Below are 19,133 nucleotides of genomic sequence, written 5' to 3' on the forward strand. Positions count from 1 at the left end.
CTAATATTTTAAAACGACCTTGTGTTTTTTTTAATGAAAACGAACCATAAACGATTATTTTTAATGTGCCTATAAGCTTTACCAATACTTCAAATTGAGAGATTCGTCATAGTCCGTCCTGCTTGGAACATTTAGTTCTGCATAGCTGAATCCAGTTTTTATCCTTTTGGTGGGGGGTTCTTCTCCTTCTCCTCCTACTGTTTGGGATTCTCCTCCTCCATAACGAGATTGTAATAACTGTGATATGTGCATTCCGAATGCTTATGATTCTCTTCCTCGTTCTCCTCCTGCTGTTTCTGATTCTCTTCCTATTTCTTCTCCTCCTACTGTTAGTGAATCTCTTCCTCTTCCTTTTCCTCCTACTGTTTGTGATTTTCTTCCTACTCCTTCTGTTTGTGATTCTCTCCCTCCTTCTTTTCCTCTTACTGTTTGTGATTCTCTTCCTCCTCCTTCTCCTATTGTTCGTGATTCTCCTCCTCCTCCTTCTCCTTGTGATTCTTTTGTTGTTTCTTCTCCGACTTCCACATAAATGTTAAATTTAATGCTAGCAAATGTGTCTGAGGAATTAATATTCTTAGCCAACATTTTACATTCCACCTCATTATTACCGTCTTGAAGTTCAAGTTTCATAACCACGAATGGGGGTAGTGAATTTTCTGTCATTGGGAAATTATCCGTATAAAATCCACAATGAAATATATCTTGGCTTGCAGCATGGGTACATGATATCAACAATTTGTTCATGAAAAATCGTTTTCCTTCCTTTTGAAAATTTATATGTGATGCTTCTAAATTGTTCTTTAATTTGACGTCTTCTATTTTATTTAGATCTGTATAAATATCAGGTATGAAATTATGGAAATTCCATGGAAATATTAATATAAACTGATTTTTTGTATAATATCCCCAATCAATATTAGAATTTTTATATAGTTTATGTACGTAATATGCAGGATAACCATTGATAAAGTTTTTGTGGATTTTATCATAATAACTAAGGAATTTATTAAGGGTTGAATTATTGTCTTGTCAGTTTCGGATGTATTTTTAGGATTATACAAAATTGGTGGTTTGGGAACAATAAAGAGACCTTTATAAGTTTTTATGTCTTCGATAAATGGCGAGAATAATGATTCTACAAGTTCGGATGTCATTTTGGATTTTCGAAGTTCAGACGAATCTGTTTGACAAACGAATTCTTTTGTTTCTTGGGCATATTCTTTTGTTTCCTGAGGTAGTTCAGAGAAATCTGCTTGACAGCTGGAGGATTGTAATAATTCTCGAAGTAATTCATGAGGTAGTTCGACCGATTCCATTTGCCTGATGACGTGAGGAACGCCAGAAGACTCATTTTCACTTGTTTGTAATTCTCCTCCGCCTCCTCCTCCTCCTTCTCCGGCGTCTTGTAATTCTCCTCCTACCCTTTCCCCTGCATCTCGTAATTCTCCTCCGTCTTGTAATTGTCCTCCTACCCCTTCTCCAGTATCTTGTAATTGTCCTTCTACTCCTGCTGCGTCTTGTAATTTTCCTCCTACTCCTTCTCCTCCATCTTGTAATTCTCCACCTACTCCTTCTCCTGCATTTTGTAATTCTCCTCCTCTGTGTGATTCTTTTGTCGTTTCTTCTTCCCTGATTTCCACATTAATGTTAAATTTAATGCTAGCAAATGTGTCTGAGGAATTAATATTCTTAGCCAACATTTTACATTCCACTTCATTATTACCGTCTTGGAGTTCAAGTTCCATAAAAACAAATGGGGGCAAGGAATTCTCTTTAATCGGAAACTGACTCATATTAAATCCCTGAAGATATATATGATAACTTGTTGCATGGGTACACGAAATCCATAACTTATTCATGTCAATTATTTTTCCTTGTTTATATAATTTTATAAAATTGTTCTTTAATTTGTTGTCTTCTATTTCACTTAGATCTGTATAAATGTCAGTTGTAAACTCAGAAATATTCCACGGAAATATTAAAAAAATTGGATTTTGTGTATAATATCCCAAATCAGAATTAAAAATTGTCCTAACTTTATTTATGTAAAATGAATCTTTTTTATGAAAATATATGTGGACTTGATTATAATTTGTAAGAAAGTCATTTAAGGGTTGTATTAATGTCTTGTGAGTTTCGGCGATATTTTTAGGATTATACGAAAATGGTGGTTTGGGAACAATCAAGAGACCTTTATAAGTATTTATATCATCAATAAATGAAGTGAATAATAATTTTAAAATGGATTGCTTGATGACGGATTGTAATGTTTGCTGGATTATGGATTGTAGTACCTCTTGAGGTACTTTAGAGGACTCTATTTGACTGATGACTAACTGCAATGTTTGATCGATGATGGATTGTGATATTTCTTGTGGTACTTCAAGTTCTTCATAGAGCTCTGCTTGATTGATGAGTAATTGACTGATGATGGATTGTAATGTCTCTTGAGAGAATTTAGAGAAACCTGTTTGATTGATGGGGGAATGTAATGTTTCTTGCGGTATTTCTGAATAATCTGTTTGTAATGTTTCAAGAGGTACTTCAGAGGAAACTGTTTCTTTTTCTTCCTCGACCTCCACATTAATGTTAAATTTAATGCTAGTAAATGTATCTAGTGTATTAACGTTCTTAGCCTCTATTTTGCATTCTACCTCATTATTACCTTCTTGAAGTTCAAGTGTCATTACCACAAATGGCGGTAATGAATTGGATTCTTCTTCCATTGGGAAATCATATTTGTAAAATCCTTGAACAAATATATCCTGAATGGCCACATGGGAACATGATATCCACAGTCTGTTCATTTAAATTGGTTTCGTTCCGTTTTGTGATTTTGTACTTACTGCTTCTATATGATTCTTTAATTGGACATCTTCTATTTCATTTGAATCAGTATAAACAACAGGTTTGAAATTAGGAATATTCCATGGAAATATTAAAACAATTGGGTTTTTGGAATAATACCCCTTATCGTACAAAGAATTTTGCCATACTTTATTTATGTAAAAAGATTCTTTGATATACAAATATCGTTGGGCTTGATTGTAATTTGAAAGGAAGTCATTAAAAGGTTTTATTACTGTATTCTCAATTTCGAGTCTATTCTTAGGATTATACGAAAATGTTGGTTTAGGAATAACAACGAGACCTTTATAAGTTTTTATATCCCCGATAAATGGGGAAAATAATGATTCCAAAATGGATTTCCTGATGGAAGATTGTACTGTTTGGGTGATGATGGACTGTAAAGTTTCTGGGGATACTTCAGAGGAGGACTGTTTGACTAATGACCGACTGAATTGTTTGATTGATGACAGATTGTAACATATCTTGAGATAATTCATATGATTCTGTTTGATTGAAGAATGATTGTAACTTTTGACTAATGATGGATTGTAATGTTTCATGAGGCAGTTCAGAATCCTTACTTTGTAGAGTTTCTTGAGGCAGTTCAGAGGCCTCAGTTTTTATTGTTTCTTGAGGCAGTTCAGAGGCCTCAATAGTTAATGTTTCTTGAGGCAGTTCAGAGGCCTCAGTTTTTATTGTTTCTTGAGGCAGTTCAGAGGCCTCAGTTGTTAATGTTACTTCAGAGGTCTCAGTTTGTAATGTTTCTTGAGGCAGTTCAGAGGTCTCAGTTTGTAATGTTTCTTGAGGCAGTTCAGGAACCTCAGTTTTTATTGTTTCTTGAGGCAGTTCAGAGGTCTCAGTTTGTAATGTTTCTTGAGGCAGTTCAGGAACCTCAGTTTTTATTGTTTCTTGAGGCAGTTCAGAGGTCTTAGTTCGTAATTTTCCTTGAGGTAGTTCAGAGGTCTCAGTTTGTAATGTTTCTTGAGGCAGTTCAGAGGTCTCAGTTTTTATTATTTCTTGAGGCAGTTCAGAGGCCTCAGTAGTTAATGTTTCTTAAGGCAGTTCAGGAACCTCAGTTTGTAATGTTCCTTGAGGCAGTTCAGAGGCCTCAGTTTGTAATGTTTCTTGAGGCAGTTCAGAGGCCTCAGTTTTTAATGTTTCTTGAGGCAGTTCAGAGGCCTCAGTTTGTAATGTTTCTTGAGGCAGTTCAGAGGCCTCAGTTTGTAATGTTTCTTGAGTTCGTTCAGAGTCCTCAGATTGTAATGTTTCTGGAGGATGTTCTGAATCCTTTGTTTGTAGTTTTTGTTGAGGCAGTTCAGAGGCTACAGTTTGTAATGTTTCTTGAGGCAGTTCAGAGGAATCGGTTTGAATCTTGATCAGAAGATGAAGGTGTTGTTGGAGCTGCTGCCATTTCTTCATTATTTGAATCTTGGAGGATTTTAATGTTTCTTTGGGTTTTTCGGAAGATTCTGTTGAACTGATGGAAGATGACTGTAATGGTTTTTGAGGTACTCTACTGACTGATTTTAATGATTCTTGAGGTACTTTAGAAGCTTCTGTTAGACCGAAGGAGGATTGTTGAGATAGTTCAGTGGACTCTGGTATTGTATCATGACTGATGGAATTGTCATTGTTTTCCTTTTTATATAATTTTTTAGTATTTGTAGATTTTTCCGTGAATGAATGACTACTATAATGGTTAGGAAAATTAATAATATTATTAAATAAAAATTGTTGACAGTAGATTCATTCCTAATTTTCTCTTTTTTTATTTATATAATTTTTAATTAAAGTATTAAAAAAATAAAGTAATCATTCAACCAAAAATCAAATATGTTAATGAAATATTATATATACACTTTCACTCAGAAACTTATTTCTAAATTCAATTAGGGGTCGAAAATTCATACATTCTCCCTCACTGTTTTTATCCTATTCTCAACAATTATAATTTTAAATTCTCTCGATTATTATGTTTCTGGACTCATAATCGGGAACCATATCAGGGAGTCCTCTTGCTCTTCCTCCTGTTTCTTGTTCTTCTTCCGAGACTTCCACATTGATATAAAATTTAATGCTAGCAAAGGTTTCTGAGGAATTTTTATTTATTTATTTATTTATTTATTTATTTATTTATTTATTTATTTATTTATTTATGCATATACAAGAAGGTACATTGGGAATGTGAGGATACATAATATGGTAATTACAGTCTTGTAAAGCCACTAGTATGCGCAGCGTTTCGGGCAGGTCCTTAATCTAAGAAAATTTTAAGTAGGTAAATACTCGCAAAATTTATAGAAAAAAAAATTATAACAGTTACATGGAATGATAAAAAGAAGATGAGAGAAAATTGTAGGTACAGTATATTAAAGCACATAGGTAGCTAAGATCGATTGCAATGACAGCTTGAATGGTAGTTGACAAAAATTGGTAGGCACAATACAGCAGAAACAATATAAGACTGATTGCAATGACAGCTTGAATGGTAGTTGGCAAAAATTGGTAGTCACAATACAGCATATGGCTAGCACATAAAAGAAGACAGCAATGAACACAATGATAAGGTTGTTTGATACTACATAAAAATTAGGAGATTGGGTAACACTAGGTACAGAGCAAATTTAAAGCTCAGTGTAGGAAACTAAGAAGATGAAATTAGGTACTTTTTGGTTTTGCTTTTACATAAGGCAAAAGTTTTACAGTTTTTCAATTCACAAGGGAGTGAGTTCCATAGACTAGGTCCCTTAATTTGCATAGAGTTTACACAGATTAAGTTTGACCCTGGGGATATCAAAGAGATATTTATTTCTGGTGTGGTGATAATGGGTCCTATTACATCTGTCCAGGGAGAGTTTCAGAGCATGGTTTGCATTTAAGAACAGAGTTTTGTAAATGTAGTTGACACAAGAGAATGTGTGGATGGAGTTAACATTTAGCAAGATTAGGGATTTAAACAAGAGAGCTGAGTGTTGTCTGAAAGCAGAGTTAGTTATTATTCTGATAGCAGATTTTTGCTGCGTGATGATGGGCTTAAGGTGGTTTGCAGTCGTAGACCCCCATGCACAGATACCATAATTAAGATAGGGGTAGATTAGTGCATAATATAGTGAGAGGAGAGCAGAGTTAGGAACATAATATCTGATTTTGGAGAGTATACCAACTTTCTTAGTTATGTGTTGAATGTGGGTGCTGAAGTTGAGTCTCTTGTCTAGGAATAGGCCAAGAAACTTGCCATCATTTTTATTACTGATGTTAATGTTGTCTATCTGTAGCTGAGTTGCATTTGATGATTTGTTTCCAAATAAGATGTAGTAAGTCTTTTCGATGTTTAATGTTAGTTTGTTCCTTGACATCCATAAGTGGACTTTTTTTAATTCATTATTCACAACATTATTTAGTGTATGTGGGTTGAGGTCTGAATAGATAAGGGTAGTATCGTCAGCAAACAATATAGGTTTGAGAATATTAGAGACATTAGGCAGATCGTTTATATATATAAGAAATAGAAGAGGTCCTAAGATACTGCCCTGTGGCACTCCAACGGTAATTGGTAGAGTGGAAGAAGTTGTATCATTGATGGTTACATATTGGTGCCTGTCACTAAGATAGGATCGGATGTGAAGGGCAAGGCCTCGGATTCCATAATGCTGGAGTTTAAGTAAGAGGTAGTTGTGATTAACAGTATCAAAGACTTTTCTTAGGTCAATGAAGAGTCCAATCGGAAACTCATTTTTGTCAAGGGCTGAGTAGATAACGTCAAGGAGACTAATAATTGCATCGTTGGTGCTCTTTTGGGACCGGAAGCCAAACTGGCAGGGGCTGAGTATGTCGAATTTTGCGAGGTAGGAATAGAGCTGTTTGTAAATAATTTTTTTCAAATATTTTTGATAGAATGGGTAGATTTGATATTGGTCTATAATTGTTTATGTCCGCCGGATTGCCTCCTTTATGGACTGGCGTTACTCTTGCTTTTTTGAGGATATGAGGGAAGGTGTGACACTATAGATTTGTTGAACAGTAGTGCTATGGGTGGGGCAAGGGCATGGGAGGCTCTCTTGTACACAATGGACGGAATTTCACTGGTGTTCCCTGCCTTTGTTTTTAGAGAGTGTATGATGGGCACAACATCTGCCGGACTGATTGGTGAAAGGAGAAGAGAGTTTGGATAGCTGCCTGAGAGATATGTGTTAATATGTGTCTGAGTCTGTTGGATTTTACTGGAAAGATTAGCACCAACCGATGAAAAGAAACTATTAAATTCATTTACCATTTCTAAATCAGTTGACGGTATATCCCCATCCTTGTAGAGTTTTATTTGGTTATGTGAGTATTGTTTAGTTCCTAGGATACTAGAGATTATTTTGATTTATTTGATTGAAATATTATATATACACTTTCTTTCAGAAACTTATTTCTAGAGTCAATTAGGGGTCGAAAATTCATACATTCTTCCTCACCGTTTTTATCCTATTCTCAACAATTATAATTTTACATTCTTTCGATTATTATGTTTCTGGACTCATAATCGGGAACCATATCAGGGAGTCCTCCTGCTCTTACTCCTGTTTCTTGTTCTTCTTCCGAGACTTCCACATTGATATTAAATTTAATGCTAGCAAAGGTTTCTGAGGAATTAATGTTCTAAGCCACCATTTTACATTCCACCTAATTATTACCATCTTGAAGTTCAAGTTTCATTACCACAAATGGTGGTAATGAATTTTCTTTAATTGGAAAATCATACTTAGAGAATCCCTGAATAAATATATCTTGACTTGCCACATGCGTACATGATATCCACAATTTGTCCATGTAGAATTTTTTTCTTTTATTGTGTTATTTTGCCCGTACTGCATTTATATGGTTCTGTAATGTAACATCTTGTATTTCACTTTCATCTGTATAAACATTAGGTTTCAAATCATAAATATTTCAAGGAAATAATAAAATAATTGGATTTTTTGTATAATATCCCTTGTCGTAACTAGAATTTTGCCATACATAATTTACGTTAAATGATACGTTATTATTATATAAATATCTGTGGATTTTATTATAATTAAGAAGGAAGCTATTAAAAGGCTTAATATTTGTATTCTCACTTTCGATTCTATTCTTAGGATTATATGAAATTGGTGGTTTAGGAACAATTACGAGACCTCTATAGGTATTTATATCTCTGATAAACGGGGGAGAATAATGATTCCAACTTTGGGATGATTATATTAGATTCTTCAGAGGACTCTGTTGTTGTTGTTGAACTGATGGTGGATGATAATGTTGTTTCTTGAAGTACTTCAGAGGACTCTGTTGTTGTTGTTGAACTGATGGTGGATGGTAATATTGTTTCTTGAAGTACTTCAGAGGACTCTATTGTTGTTGTTGTTGTTGTTGGACTGATGGTGGATGGCAATATTGTTTCTTGAAGTACATCAGAGGACTTTGTTGTTGTTGTTGGACTGATAGTGGATGGTAATGTTTCAGAGAATTTTGTTGATGTTGGACTGATGGTGGATTGTAATGTTGTTTCATGAGGAAGTTCAGAGAATTTTGTTGTTTGACTGTTGACGGATTGGTATGTTTCTTGATTGGAGGACTCTGGAATCGGATCATGTCTGATAGTCTTACTGACATTGATACATTTTCCGCGTAAATAAATAATTATTATAACGACTATAATTAGGATTATAGCAACTAAAATTGGTATTTACCCCATTGCTACTTTTTTCGTTTTTTCTATTGTTTTTTAGTTATAATAAATTCAATAAAAACTATTCAAAAAAAATATCAAACATATACTTGGTTGAACCAATCAAAGCATTGATTAACGGTTATACTTATAATTTTTGAACAATAAGTTTTACAATTATACCAGCAAATATTGTTATTATAATTAGTATCAGTATAATCCATCCCATTTTTTTCAATGAATTCGGTATAAACTGCAACACATTAGATTGGCCGATACCCTGAACGACCTGACCAACACCATCACCTAGTGCTTCAGCAACATTTCACAAAAACGTACCCTGTTCACTGTGAGATTTTTCTCTACGCCTACCTCCCTTAGGAGGTGAACTACAAGTTTAAAGTCTGCTCACGGCAGTTAAGCATGAGTCCAGTAGAAAAAGGAAAAGAGAGAGCAAACCGCCAGGCCTCCACCACCAGGGGTGAAAACCTGTCCACAATAGGCCGCTGGCTCCTCCTAGTTAAACAGGACGTTAAAACTAATAAAGGGTAACCGGCGGGTTCTCACAATCAAATATTTATATTTGATGTGGCGCTATGAATTGAAATTCGAATTCCCAAGAACAGCCGCCTTATCAAGATCACATCAACATTTAATAATAATATGCAGAAATATGGTGGAATAATATGGTTGAAGGGTTGACATCAAAGACCGTTTTCTATAACATAACAATTTATTAATAACAAGAGACTAACTACTACATTACCGAGTTTACGTTACGTTAAAGTCCATCCAGTGGCACGATAACAAACAGCTAAATAGCAACCCTTGCTGTGAGGCTGCATACTGAACTAACCTGAACACAGGTGTGCCCACTGATGACGCAATATTGCAAATCAAAGAAAAATATCACAGACTAAGTTACACCACAGCGAATGGTTACATTATTGTACATCAAGTGGCATTTGCAACACAACTATTCAACAGCCCCTCGAGAAGTGACAGCAGGCTCCATCTTGCTGACACTTCGGGCTGACAACATGAACTAACTGAACAAATGAAGGATATCCACTGAAGACAAAGACACAAGCAGGCAATCAATAGTGTCACGGTTTCCCTGACAGCTACTATAATCACAAACTTGGGGGTCCTCCCGCCCCCCAGGAGAGACCCACGTAACTAGGAGGGAGTCCAACAGTGACTCCCCCCTATCACAACCCAGTGTGAACACTCTTTGCAACTCCCAACAAGAAGTTGCCCTGTTGTAAACAGTAACAAAGACAGGCAAGGCGGGATTCTGGGACACAGCTCCACAGATCCCTAGATGACTCTACTCTCGTCACCAAACGACAACCAAAAAGAAATTGCCTTAAGTGATTAATTATGTTAATTGACTGATCGCAGCAGTCAGCAACAAAGTACTACGGTAATCACAAACAATTGTCTCACACTAGACAACAACATGATGATACTCTACGTTAATCTTTAACACTTGTCTCTCTCTTGTTAACAATAACTCAAACTTATATTACATCACACTTGACTTCTTGCAAGTATTCAGTGAGTAATTCTCAATTAAGGTCAAACGGACCACTAATTACATCCCCATTGAGTTATGTTAACTAAGCCTACCCTAACTTGGTAGCTTCTCAACAGTCTGAGTCAAAAAATTACTAGTGAGTGTTAATTACCCTAATTAATTCCCTAATTAATTCTGAGCGATTAATTAACTGTCACCAGGACCGATAATTAATCATCCAGAAATGCGTCTCACTCCGCACTGCCTAAGCAGGTCTCGTCAAACACTGTGAATTCACGGGAAAGGAGTTAATTACCCTAATTAACAAGATGTGCCACTAATCCACTGTCCTCAGACAGGATATGATTAATACAACGATTTATGCTAGCTCCATGACCTCGCTTTACCGAGTCACCGGAGCTCTCCAATGTTAATTACTCCACTAATTAACCTGAGCCACTAATTGCTATACTCCTGAAAGGTAATTAGTCTCGAACATATTACGTTAACACAAATGCTGACAGACTCTGACAGATCCTCTCCCACTACGTGAATTCATGGTGAGAAGGCTAATTACATAATTAGCTAGAGTTGTCAATTAGTTGTCCCATGGACAATTAATTGCTCCCGAGACGTATCTCACTCTAGCTCAACACTGTTCTCTCTTAACAGCCCTCACTCACTCCACAATACTAAGTGTGCACCCCTTATCCAGTTAATTACCCCTTACTTAATTAACTCACTGAATCCTTAAGTCCTCAACACAACTTAAAGAAACAAAGTAACCCCAGCGTTACATAGGTCACACTACAATGGCATGCAACATCATAAAAGCACTGCCCACATATGGTTGCGGCTACTGCAACTCGCTAATTACTGTGCCCACACAATAATGACACACGGTTGTGCAACACACAAAAGTATACTAATATTACTGCCCCCCCTTCTTTTTCTTGCACCCGATTGCAAAGGACTACTGTGAACACACACACTTACCTCAGCAAGGCAATTAACCCATCAATTGCCTGCTCTCATTAAGTACTGTGAATCACCCTGAATAATCCTTGAGGTCCCTTAAACCCTCAACACAGTTCCTGGGGCAATAATATCCTATAAACTGATAACAACACTGCACAAACCTGCAACATAATGATGCCGTCAGCATACCCCACATGCTAATGACATCATTAGGCAATCAGTCAGCAGTCACATCTGACTTACCACACAACACAGTACATAAACATGCAAATGAACACATAGAAATGGCATTCACATAATCAATGAAAATTATATCATCAAGTAAATGTAACTATCTACCTCTAATGATTATAATTTTACGGTACTCTATGGCATTAATCCAGTCTGAACGATTATATAGAATCGACAGGCTAGATCACTTATATGGTAAATCTCTACACTGACTGGTTACATACTCTAGTCAGTCAACTATACACACAGTGTGGTCCCGTGTATAATATCTATCTCCAGGTACCGCCCTATCAAACACCTGGACCCTACTGACAGCTGTCACTCAGCTGCTTCTCTAGCCTGGCTAGGCTCTGAGACAACTCTTACCAAGAATTTCCACCAGTATGCATCACAATGATAATAGTCCTATCATTTCTACTGCCCTCTTTCCCTTATTATTTCCTCATTTCCCAAGTTACTACCACACTAGCTGACAACACTTAGCTTGCTTGCTCCACATGCGTCGACAAGATGTGGCCCTAGGCTGTCCCGGGAAAGTGGCCAAGGCATGTGGCCAATTCATGTGGCCAAGGCATGTGGCCAACGCGTGGCCCACAGCGCCCCTCCCGAGCTGAGAGGGGGGGTGGGGTGGTAGTGGTAGCCGTCGCGCGGGCAGGCGGGCCATGTGGCCAGACCATGCGGTGGGTGGCCTGGGGATGGCCACAGGTAGCGCATGACGTCATAGCACCCCACCCGGCTGAGCTGCGCGCAGGGTGCGGTGGAGTTTGGCTGGGTGGGTGGCATGGGTGGGTGGCCACGGGTGGCCGCGGGTGGGCGCGCACATGGGTGCCTCAGGCTGGCAGGCTGCCGCCCACAGGAGTACCCACATGGCTGGGGAATCACAACCTTGCTCTACACTGGGGTGACAATGGCCGGCGGCGTCCCCACACTGACGCAGCCTGGCGGAATGCAAAGTCCAACATGGGCCTGTAATATCACACTCACTTACACTGCCCAACACCAATTGTCCATTGCCACTAGACAGGATACTCGGCCCACCTGTTACACCATGAGGCTCTGCCAGCCTGCCTCATGGGTGAACACAGTCAACTGTCTCTTTAGCTTTTTACTGTTTCTTCCGTAAATCCTTGGCCCCAATTCACCTAATTGGGCCTTGACACAACCCCTGATGGCAGGAGTGCCATATTCGATGAGTAATTTGGACGAGAGAAGCGATTAACGTGGGGTTTAGGTGGCCGGCGTGCCACCTCCACCAAACACTTCTTCCTCCCCTGGCCGCCCAATTCAAACTGACTCCCTGGCGGGCGGGAAAACTCAAATACCCATACCTCCTCCCTACTTTGTCTTGACCAATCAGCTTGAAGCCGGCACGGCTCCTCGTGCCTAAACCAGTCACAGGCCTCCGTCACCCTCAGGCGTCCTGTGATGTCACAAGGAGGGGGAGGCCTAAACACAGGAGCGATGTCTCCCATGTGGGGGGGAAAGGCAACGTTCCCTCCACTCTCCCCTCCACCTCTAACGGTTTTTAGTCCAGTACTTCCTCATCCTATTTCACAGAAACAGGAAAATCTCTGTAATTCTCTCTACAGAGCAATTACAGACTTCTAACTACTCACAAATGATAGTCCATAACATAAGCTTTCATTCAACACTCAACAAGCATATGTTATTTTGAAAGCTTCAGTTTCTAGAGTGACTAGCCTAATCTAGAAACTAGGAAAACTAGCTGAGGGATCTAGATCCCTCACACAACCTCCCACTAAAGAATATATTTTCCTGCAAGGAAAATACATTCAAAATACCAACCAGTTTTTCTGCACGCACCTGCCCAACAGGTGTACTAGCTAAACAAGTGTGGAGTGTGAAACTCTGTTTCCTATACATCCCTGGCCTGAGAGTCTCTGTGCATTACCACCGGATCACCCTGGTGGTGCTGCCCGACCTTGGAGTGGCACATGTTCGACTCCAGCTCTGGTCCTGGCCGGTTCAACACCTCGCAACCATTTCTATCACTGAACCTCCCATTTCCATCCTAGGTCTGTGTCATACTGAACACATGTGCAACACAGTGGTGTGGCCTTACCGGTGAAGCACTTCTACACTCCCCTCAGCCTACAAAGGACTTACTGTCAGTCCTCCACCTGACCAAGCAACAAGTTGACAGGATCACTCTCACTGTCCAACTGCCCAACACCAGCCGGTCATGCTCTACTGACTGAACCATCTGGGAGAAAACCCTCTTCTACGAGTACCTATGCTCCCCTACTGAGCTTGGGGTCCCTTCCTTGCTTCTCCTAGGTCTCGCTACTCTAACAAAGACTCAAGCGAAACTTTTGACATCTGTCAAACTCTCTTGTCTATTTCTCCCTGGATCTAACTTGGAATGTGATCAGCATTCCCTCTGCAGATCTACTATAACCCTTTACCAAGGCAATCCTTAAAGAACAAAATCATTATGCTGCTGGGGATCTGAACCATGGAAAATCACCAGCCCAAAATGACCTTTGCCATCTTGCATTGGCAGCCTTTCTTCAAAAGGCGATCGATGTATGCATCCATCGAATCGTCTTTCTCAGAACTGCAAGCTAGGCATCTTTACCTTCATACCTTGTCACCGGGTTAAGTGCACTAGGGTGGGTTTGGCTTCCCTTCCCTGTGTGAGATTGCCTCCTTGCAATCTGCACTTGAGCCAGCACTGACTTGCTGCGCTCTCACCATCAGGCTCGAACTCGGCCTTGCTGTCACCTCTGCAAACGGGAGCCTCTGCTCAACCTCTCTAGTGACTACCATGAATTCTTCCTGGGGTTGTACAGTCCCCACTCTGGCAAGAATTCCATCACCTGTCTAACTACAGATGAATTACTTCCTTTTCTAAAGAAGTCTACTCGGATCCTACGCTGGTGGCGCGACCTCCCACTAAGATCCAACTGTGTAATAACGACTACACTCCTATGACACCCTTGACAACTACAGTGTCCTCCAATAAGACCTCTCACTCTTGAGGTCACTTCTAGAAGCTTCTTCTACCCTCAGGTAGGTGGTGTCTTGCACCTCAGGCAGATCCTGAGTGCACCTTTGCAACCACTGTTGCACGCTGGCTTGGTGTCCACGACACCTGCTGCTGAGCTGACACCCCTCACCAATGAGTGTGTCAATGTCCACAAGCTAGCAGCCACAAAAAGCCGGACAGATTTCCCCATATCTACCATGAAATACCTCTTTCATACAGTGTGTGTGGTGTGTGTGTACCTAAGTGTGACAACCGTGCACAAAACATACCTCCAACAAACTGTTCCACAATATTCTGCAACGATATCTTATGTTACTTTAAAAATCAATAAGACTGCTCTTCATGGGCTCGAACCAAAGTTGCATAACCCCATGTTGGGCGCCAGTTGTGCGATTTTTCTCTACGCCTACCTCCCTTAGGAGGTAGACTACAAGTTTAAAGTCTGCTCACGGCAGTTAAGCATGAGTCCAGTAGAAAAAGGAAAAGCGGGAGCAAACCGCCAGGCCTCCACCACCAGGGGTGAAAACCTGTCCACAATAGGCCGCTGGCTCCTCCTAGTTAAACAGGACGTTAAAACTAATAAAGGGTAACCGACGGGTTCTCATAATCAAATATTTATATTTGATGTGGCGCTATGAATTGGAATTCGAATTCCCAAGAGCAGCCGCCTTATCAAGATCACATCAACATTTAATAATAATATGCAGAAATATGGTGGAATAATATGATTGAAGGGTTGACATGAAAGACCGTTTTCTATAACATAACAATTTATTAATAACAAGAGACTAACTACTACATTACCGAGTTTACGTTACGTTAAAGTCCATCCAGTGGCACGATAACAAACAGCTAAATAGCAACCCTTGCTGTGAGGCTGCATGCTGAACTAACCTGAACACAGGTGTGCCCACTGATGACGCAATATTGCAAATCAAAGAAAAATATCACAGACTAAGTTACACCACAGCGAATGGTTACGTTATTGTACATCAAGTGGCATTTGCAACACAGCTATTCAACAGCCTTTCGAGAAGTGACAGCAGGCTCCATCTTGCTGACACTTCGGGCTGACAACATGAACTAACTGAACAAATGAAGGATATCCACTGAAGACAAAGACACAAGCAGGCAATCAATAGTGTCACGGTTTCCCTGACAGCTACTATAATCACAAACTTGGGGGTCCTCCCGCCCCCCAGGAGAGACCCACGTAACTAGGAGGGAGTCCAACAGTGACTCCCCCCTATCACAACCCAGTGTGAACACTCTTTGCAACTCCCAACAAGAAGTTGCCCTGTTGTAAACAGTAACAAAGACAGGCAAGGCGGGATTCTGGGACACAGCTCCACAGATCCCTAGATGACTCTACTCTCGTCACCAAACGACAACCAAAAAGAAATTGCCTTAAGTGATTAATTATGTTAATTGACTGATCGCAGCAGTCAGCAACAAAGTACTACGGTAATCACAAACAATTGTCTCACACTAGACAACAACATGATGATACTCTACGTTAATCTTTAACACTTGTCTCTCTCTTGTTAACAATAACTCAAACTTATATTACATCACACTTGACTTCTTGCAAGTATTCAGTGAGTAATTCTCAATTAAGGTCAAACGGACCACTAATTACATCCCCATTGAGTTATGTTAACTAAGCCTACCCTAACTTGGTAGCTTCTCAACAGTCTGAGTCAAAAAATTACTAGTGAGTGTTAATTACCCTAATTAATTCCCTAATTAATTCTGAGCGATTAATTAACTGTCACCAGGACCGATAATTAATCATCCAGAAATGCGTCTCACTCCGCACTGCCTAAGCAGGTCTCGTCAAACACTGTGAATTCACGGGAAAGGAGTTAATTACCCTAATTAACAAGATGTGCCACTAATCCACTGTCCTCAGACAGGATATGATTAATACAACGATTTATGCTAGCTCCATGACCTCGCTTTACCGAGTCACCGGAGCTCTCCAATGTTAATTACTCCACTAATTAACCTGAGCCACTAATTGCTATACTCCTGAAAGGTAATTAGTCTCGAACATATTACGTTAACACAAATGCTGACAGACTCTGACAGATCCTCTCCCACTACGTGAATTCATGGTGAGAAGGCTAATTACATAATTAGCTAGAGTTGTCAATTAGTTGTCCCATGGACAATTAATTGCTCCCGAGACGTATCTCACTCTAGCTCTACACTGTTCTCTCTTAACAGCCCTCACTCACTCCACAATACTAAGTGTGCACCCCTTATCCAGTTAATTACCCCTTACTTAATTAACTCACTGAATCCTTAAGTCCTCAACACAACTTAAAGAAACAAAGTAACCTCAGCGTTACATAGGTCACACTACAATAGCATGCAACATCATAAAAGCACTGCCCACATATGGTTGCGGCTACTGCAACTCGCTAATTACTGGCCGCGGGCCGCGGGTGGGCGCGCACATGGGTGCCTCAGGCAGGCAGGCTGCCGCCCACAGGAGTACCCACACGGCTGGGGAATCACAACCTTGCTCTACACTGGGGTGACAATGACCGGCGGCGTCCCCACACTGACGCAGCCTGGCGGAATGCAAAGTCCAACATGGGCCTGTAATATCACACTCACTTACACTGCCCAACACCAATTGTCCATTGCCACTAGACAGGATACTCGGCCCACCTGTTACACCATGAGGCTCTGCCAGCCTGCCTCATGAGTGAACACAGTCAACTGTATCTTTAGCATTTTACTGTTTCTTTCGTAAATCCTTGGCCCTAATTCACCTAATTGGGCCTTGACACAACCCCTGATGGCAGGAGTGCCATATTCGATGAGTAATTTGGACGAGAGAAGCGATTAACGTGGGGTGGAGGTGGCCGGCGTGCCACCTCCACCAAACACTTCTTCCTCCCCTGGCCGCCCAATTCAAACTGACTCCCTGGCGGGCGGGAAAACTCAAATACCCATACCTCCTCCCTACTCTGTCTTGACCAATCAGCTTGAAGCCGGCACGGCTCCTCGTGCCTAAACCAGTCACAGGCCTCCGTCACCCTCGGGCGTCCTGTGACGTCACAAGGAGGGGGAGGCCTAAACACAGGAGCGATGTCTCCCATGTGGGGGAAAAGGCAACGTTCACTCCACTCTCCCCCCCACCTCTAACGGTTTTTAGTCCAGTACTTCCTCATCCTATTTCACAGAAACAGGAAAATCTCTGTAATTCTCTCTACAGAGCAATCACAGATTTCTAACTACTCACAAATGATAGTCCATAACATAAGCTTTCATTCAACACCCAACAAGCATATGTTACTTTGAAAGCTTCAGTTTCTAGAGTGACTAGCCTAATCTAGAAACTAGGAAAACTAGCTGAGGGATCTAGATCCCTCACATTCACACCTATACATATAAAATATTTCCTTAAAATCAACCGGTATATATCCTCCCTGGACAAACGGTATGAACAAATTATAGTTATGAGGATTACATATTCCATTACATCCTAAACTTAATATATTTTGGGTTTCAATAGTACTGGATATATTAAAGTTACAGTCCCATGCACGTGCGTTAGATAAAGGATGAGTTACGTCTTCCAGTATTGTGTCACTGCTGTGGTCAGCTCGACTGGTAGCGAATTGACAAAATCGGTTTAAATAAACTTCTTTCTGTAAGGATTGAGATTCTTGTCCCACATGATATCTAAAACAACCACTATTCTTTTGATTATATTTTTGTAGATAAGGTGGTAATAAACCTAATGTTAGCCCACTTAAGAGTATAAAACTTTTATTTTCATCAGCCCATTGGCCCATGGTTTTAAAAATACGGACAAATTTTTTATCTTTCAGTGAAGGAGTACTTTCTATAAACTCCCGAAATTGTGTTTCGTTTTCAAACCCCAGTTCCTGAGCCAGCTTATTTATTCTGTCAACATGTGCTTTATAGAGTTTAAATAGATATTTCACAGATAATTGTTGTTTCAGAGCTTCGTTTTCTTCTGCATTTAGAAGAGGAGATTCGTATTCTCCGTGTAAAAGAGATTCTATAATTTCTTTGGACTGACTATAAGATTTTAGGTGAAGATTGTCATGGACGGATGCAATAAAGGTTTTAGCTTTAAGATTTGAACCTTCAATATCTCTGGATATATCAGCCAAATATTTATTTGTGGTAGTAAATCCCCCACTTTCTTCACCCAAACTCGGAGACAGACGAAGCAAGGGTTGAAGACCCTGGTCAATTTCTTGTACTAATGCTTCGGTCATTTAATATTCTATGTTTTGTTTTTAAATTAGAAATTCATCTCATTTTATTTTTAATCCCTCATAAAATTTATCCTACTAGATAAAAAATGGATGACAAATTTATTAATCAAATATTTCGTAAATTTTTGAATGACAGTGACGTGGAACGAATAAAACAAGAATTCAACCATCCTGTTCTTAATCCACTTACACAAAGAGAAATTATTACATACGTTGAAGAGGATCAAAATGAGGAGAGTGAGAGAGATACTGTAAGAGGACAACCACGTCAGCTTAAAAGGCGACTGTTACATAACCCTTCTAGCTTAAAGAATTACAAGTGTACTCTGGAAAAATTTGGCTGCTTTAAACTTAGACAGGTTGGTCGTGAGGCCCCTGTTACCCCGATCAGATAAATGATTACAATGTGTATCTGAATCGCGATGCCAATTTGAAATACATGACACGACTAACCAACGTTCGCACACTCAACAAATATATCGTGGGTCCTATTCTGGCGCAAGAAATGCACCTGCCCCGTACTGCCGACAAATTGCGCCATAATAATAAACCTATTTTAGAGAGCTATTTGATTGCTCAGACCGTTAG

The 19,133-nt window shown here is 39.8% G+C and overlaps 1 protein-coding gene across 1 annotated transcript; it reads right to left on the reverse strand.

Annotated features, from left to right (window-relative positions):
• Nucleotides 1-261: 261 nt before the first annotated feature.
• Nucleotides 262-18,545, reverse strand: LOC138365596 (putative leucine-rich repeat-containing protein DDB_G0290503). Its single transcript, XM_069326074.1, has 5 exons — nt 18,178-18,545; nt 4,030-4,540; nt 2,295-2,765; nt 1,091-1,802; nt 262-656 (listed from the first exon to the last, which is right to left on the reverse strand). The coding sequence occupies exons 1-5, from the start codon at nt 18,543-18,545 to the stop codon at nt 262-264; spliced, it is 2,457 nt and encodes an 818-aa protein (XP_069182175.1).
• Nucleotides 18,546-19,133: the final 588 nt, after the last annotated feature.

The sequence above is a fragment of the Procambarus clarkii genome, chromosome 17 (assembly GCF_040958095.1).
Source record: "Procambarus clarkii isolate CNS0578487 chromosome 17, FALCON_Pclarkii_2.0, whole genome shotgun sequence".
Taxonomy (NCBI): Eukaryota; Metazoa; Arthropoda; class Malacostraca; order Decapoda; family Cambaridae; genus Procambarus; species Procambarus clarkii.

Excerpts from the sequence above, each read along its gene's own strand:
- LOC138365596 (XM_069326074.1), bottom strand. The coding sequence starts at position 18,545 with ATGACCGAAGCATTAGTACAAGAAATTGACCAGGGTCTTCAACCCTTG. Across the intron at positions 2,766-4,029 it reads AAGAAACATTACAAACTGAG|GATATATTTGTTCAAGGATT; the intron begins GCCTCTGAACTG and ends GTGGCCATTCAG. Across the intron at positions 657-1,090 it reads AGACATAAAAACTTATAAAG|AAAATTCACTACCCCCATTC; the intron begins GTCTCTTTATTG and ends TCCCAATGACAG.